This window comes from Cebus imitator, unplaced genomic scaffold (genome assembly GCF_001604975.1).
Source record: "Cebus imitator isolate Cc_AM_T3 unplaced genomic scaffold, Cebus_imitator-1.0 Scaffold145, whole genome shotgun sequence".
NCBI classification, from domain to species: Eukaryota; Metazoa; Chordata; class Mammalia; order Primates; family Cebidae; genus Cebus; species Cebus imitator.
This window is the reverse complement of record NW_016107460.1, coordinates 4665255-4669772: the sequence shown is the minus strand read 5'-3', so window position 1 is coordinate 4669772 and position 4518 is coordinate 4665255. Positions and strand designations below refer to the sequence as shown.

The 4518-nt window shown below is 61.5% G+C and overlaps 1 protein-coding gene across 2 annotated transcripts in view; it reads left to right on the top strand.

Annotated features, from left to right (window-relative positions):
• Window positions 1–3111, top strand: part of TNFRSF14 (TNF receptor superfamily member 14) — an 8377-nt gene extending 5266 nt beyond the window's left edge. Inside the window, exons 6-10 of one of the 2 annotated variants that reach the window (XM_037743520.1) lie at window positions 104–194; window positions 1138–1286; window positions 1573–1686; window positions 2346–2374; window positions 2568–3111. In XM_037743520.1, the coding sequence (XP_037599448.1) occupies window positions 104–194; window positions 1138–1286; window positions 1573–1686; window positions 2346–2374; window positions 2568–2681 (497 nt within the window). In that variant the 3' untranslated portion in view covers window positions 2682–3111. The remainder of the gene's footprint in view (window positions 1–103; window positions 195–1137; window positions 1287–1572; window positions 1687–2345; window positions 2375–2567) is intronic. The other variant, XM_037743521.1, reaches the window with a different exon arrangement.
• The last annotated feature ends 1407 nt before the right edge of the window (window positions 3112–4518 follow it).

The following is a 4518-nucleotide window of genomic DNA, read 5'->3' as shown; positions in this document are numbered from 1 at the left end:
CCCCTCCCAGCCTGGTGCGTTCAGTCCCCTCCCAGCCTGGTGCCCCCAGCCCCTCCCAGCCTGGTGCCCCCAGCCCCCTCTGCCCATCCCTTTCTTTTCTCAGGCACCAAGGGTCAGGACACCCTGTGTCAGAACTGCCCCCCAGGGACCTTCTCTCCCAATGGGACCCTGGAGGGATGTCAGCACCGGACCAAGTAAGTGACCTCAGGGGAAACCCAGTGCTGTGCCCTGGGGTGGGGGCTCCACGTTGCTTCCCTGGGAGTTGACTGTCTTCTCCAGCGGAAAGGTCTGAAGGTCCCGCCCTGGGCAGCACCTGGTCACAGGCCTGCGTCCAGGAGAGCCGCAGAGCTGACGCCTGTGTGCCCCAGACAAAGCCTCATCAGATCCGGGCTTCCTGGAGACTCAGGATGGGCCAGAGGGAGGCTGCCTCCAGAGACCCTGTCCCCTGGGGTGGTGGGCGTCCCTGCATGTCAGGGCCATGGAGGGCTGCCTGGGCTTCAGGGGGCGGGAGAGGCTGTGAGTTCTCAAAGTGAGCTCCCTGCTCTTTGTCTACCTGTGTGGGGACACCTCAAATGCTGACCCTGGGCCCAGCTGACCTGAGACTTCAGAGCTTCTTGAGAAGAGTTAGGGTCCCCCAGTGGAGCTTGGGATGGGGCAGGGGTGGCTGCCCCAGGGAGGGGGGCAGAGGGGCCTTCCACCCTGCTCTGCCCTCCTCGTCCTCTGGCCCCAGCTCAGTCCTGTCTGTCTCTGGCTCTGGCTGCGAGTTTCCATCCTGACACCGGCTCTCCCTCCACCCTGTCCTTCTCCGCCACTGGCGCCCCGCTCTGCAGTCCCTGCATGCCGGCTGCCTCCTGCTTCTCTCCCCTGTCCCTCTGCCATCCTGTCCTCTTTGCCCAGACTCTCCTTGTTTCTCCCCTTTTCCTTTCTTCTCTCCACCTCCCCATAGCCGGGCTTGGAAAAGTCAGACAGACCTCTGAGGTCTCATCCCGGAGCTGCCGCCAGCCCAGCCTCCCTGAGCCCAGCCTCCCTGGGACCTGCCTTCACCGCCCAGAGCCCTGTGAGCCGGGACCTCCCCGGGGCTGAGTGAGCTTGGGCGCCACACCTGCCACTCCCACGTCCTCGGCCCCACTCCCGCAGGTGCAGCAGCTGGCTGGAGACCGAGGCGGGACCTGGGACCAGCAGCTCCCCCGGGGCGTGGCTTGCCACTGTCATCCTCATCCTCATCGTCATCGTTGTCCTCACACTGGGCCTAATCATATGGAGGAAAAGAAGAAGGAAGCGAAGGGGTGAGCACACAGTGGCCACATCAGGGCTCGTGGCCCCAGCCGTCCCCTCTCGGAGCTCTGTCCCCCAAACCTGGGAGGTGGCCCCAGAGCTTTTCCAGGATCTGAGGCTCCTCCCAGGGCTGCTGCTATCGGCCGGGGCAGGTGGGCTTCCTGCTGTGCCCGGGGTCCGGGTGGCAGGTGGGCTTCCTGCTGTGCCCGGGGTCCGGGTGGCAGGTGGCCGCCCCAGGGGAAGGGAAGGCCGCCCCTGACCAGGGAGCCCACTGCCGCCCCTGTCCACACACTCCAGGGTCCTGTGCCCCTGCCTGCTCCCAGGGCTGCAGGAAGAAGGGCAGGCTGAGCTTGGCTGGGACAGGCTGTGGGCTGAGGATCAACAGACAAGGCCGTGTCCTCATTGAGGAGAGTAAGGCCATTCGTTCATTCATTCATTCCTCCACTTATCCACGGTACTGTGGGCACCTGTGCTGTGCCTGGCCTCCTGGGAACTGACCCAGCTGTATGGACCCAGCTGTGGCCCTGGGAGCCCTGTGCACAGCCCCCAAGGACACAGCTTCTAACACTGAGGTCCAAAGGGGAGGCCAGCCCCATCCTCCAGCAGAGCTACCTGATCCTCCCCCGTGGCCCCCGATGCACGGAGGTCTCGGGGCCTCAGGCTCTGGGGCAGGCTGGGCAGCAGCTCAGTCTCACCCAGCTGGGCACCTGCTGGGATGGGGGGCAGGGCCTCTCTGCTGTCAAGTGCTTGTCCCTCTCCCGTAGACGATGGTTGAATCGGGGTTAGTTACACACTTGGGGCGGCAGCTGCGGAGGTGGGCCGGGCGCCCCCAGTCCTCTCTCCGTGCTGGGCCTCCTGGACGGGCTGGGCTGGCAGTCCAAACACAGCTGGTCTCTGCTCTCAGATAGGGCCAGTCCCTTAGGGAAGGTCTCCCAGGGAGAGGCAGGAGTTGGTGCCTCTGCCACCACCGAGAGCCTGTCCCCTCCATCACCATGAGACCCCCATTGCCGAGAGCCTGTGTGCCCTGATCAGACACTGCCCCACCTGACCTGTGTGTCTGTTCATTGCAGGCAACTTCCGGCTGAATGCCTCCCTCCAGGTATTGATTCTCCTCTGCCCTCCCCTTCTCCGCTCCCCGCTGGGCTGGTGTTTTTGGTGTGCAGGGTGGGGGGTTCCAGTTCTCTGAGGCTCCTGAGTCCCTCGATTATAGCCACACTAGCTCAGGAGGGAACACACCTCCTCAAACTGAAAGCAGTAAGACGAGCCCGAGGACCTGTCGTGTCCCTGGACAGGAGGCAGGTGAGGAACGGTCAGTCGCCGAGGCCCTGCAGACTCCTCCACACGTCACCACGGTGGCCGAGGAGGAGACAACACCCACATCCACGGGGGAGAGCCCAAACCACTGACCAAAAGACTGCACGCCTGATGCCAGAGAGACCTGGAGCGGCAGCTGCTGAGAGGCCGTGCCCGGCAGGACTGCAGGCACCAGAGGAGCTCGGGGCTCTGCCTGGCTGATTCCCGCCTCCTCCGCGGAGGGAGAGGTGGGCCCCTGCTGGGGTGGGGGTGCCACGTGCCCTCCCCATGACCCAGTGAGCGCCTGGACCCTCCATTCTGCTGCTGCCTGAGCTCCCCGGAGCCCTGAGGAACAGTCCTTGTTCTCGGCCCACATGCCCAGCCCTCCTGGCCGGCCCAGAGGGTGCTCCAGACCCCAGCTGCCCGCCGGTGTGAACCCTTAGCAGGACAGGCCCTGGCACTGCCTCACAACCAAGGCTCAACTGGTTGGCCACGTGCGTGGCATTAAGTGGCTATCACAGTCGAAGCGATTTTCTAAGCTTGGGTTCGGCTCCTGCTATTTGTGTGAAACTGTATTTGGGGAGGTCCTGTGGCTGTGGGAGGATGAAATATCTTGTTTCTCCTCAAACTTTCACCTGCCGGTATTTCTTGCTGAAAGAGGAGGTCCCGGACAGCTGCTGGGCATGCAGCCACCCTGCCCTCCGCCGCCACGCTTGGGCGTTCCCTCCACCGTCGCTCCACCCAGAGAGGAGCCCCACCCGCCCCTTCGCACCCAACAGCCCAGCGCTCAGCGGGTCCTCCTGACCTCTGTGGCTCCGTCCGAGGCTACTGCTGTGGATCTTCATGCTCAAGTGGTCTCAGATTTGCCCAAAAAAAAACCTGGATCTACATCTGACCTACACTTCCCGACTGTGTCCACTGAGATATCCCAGCATCAGCGACACCCGCTGTGCCCAGCCGACCTGCCGCTCACCTTCACTGGCCACCCAACAGGCCCAGGCCCTGCTGGTAGGGGTGTGCCCAGGCCTCTGAGCCACACATTCGTTTTGTGCCTGGGACGAGGCCCTTTTCCCCACATCTGGAGGCAGAAGCTGGGAGGGGAACGACCCGACCGCCATGCCGTGAGGATGGAGGAGCCCACAGCGTGCCCTCTCCACCCGTCCTTCCCCTGTAGGGAGAAGACCCCTAAGTGCCAAGGCAGGAACCAAAGGCCTCCGCCTATTTCCACACAAATAGTGAAGAAGAAAATGACTAGAAATATAACCGTAGTCGTTATTAGTCATTCACAGGTGATCTTAGTTACTCACAGGTGATCTTAATTCTTTTTTTTTCCAAGTTGCTATGTTCCTTAAGCCTCTTTTAATGTAAAAGATATATACACATATATAATTGCATATATATGTATTATTGCCTATATATACACATTCCAGGGAACATGTGCAGATCATGCAGGATTGTTGCATAGGAACACACATGGCAATGTGGTTTGCTGCCTTCACCTCCCCCGTCACTTGCATCTGGCATTTCTCCCCATGTTATCCCTCCCCAACCTCCCTACCCCCTGCTGTCCCTCCCCTACTCCCCACCAACAGACCCAGATCTTAATTATTTTACTAATGCCTCTCAGGTCGGAAGTGTGAACCTGGGGTGACACTGTGAAATGAATGACCCTAAGGCGAGATGCTCTAAGCCCACGCCAGGGCTGCTGGAGGGCGCCTCGGCTGTGCGGCAGCGCCAGCGCCGGGAAAGCGCCCGCTGTTTAGCCAGCCAGGGAAGGAGACGTCCAAGGTGGCCCAGACTTCTTCCTGGGGAAGTTAGGAGAAAACTCCGCTTCTCCAAGCTCTTGCGGTGGACCTGACGCTGTCAGGTCGGCCCGCAGACATCGGGGGTTTAAATGTCTCTATGGGACGCTGCGCTTCAGCAGTCACGTTCCATGTCCACTCTCATGTT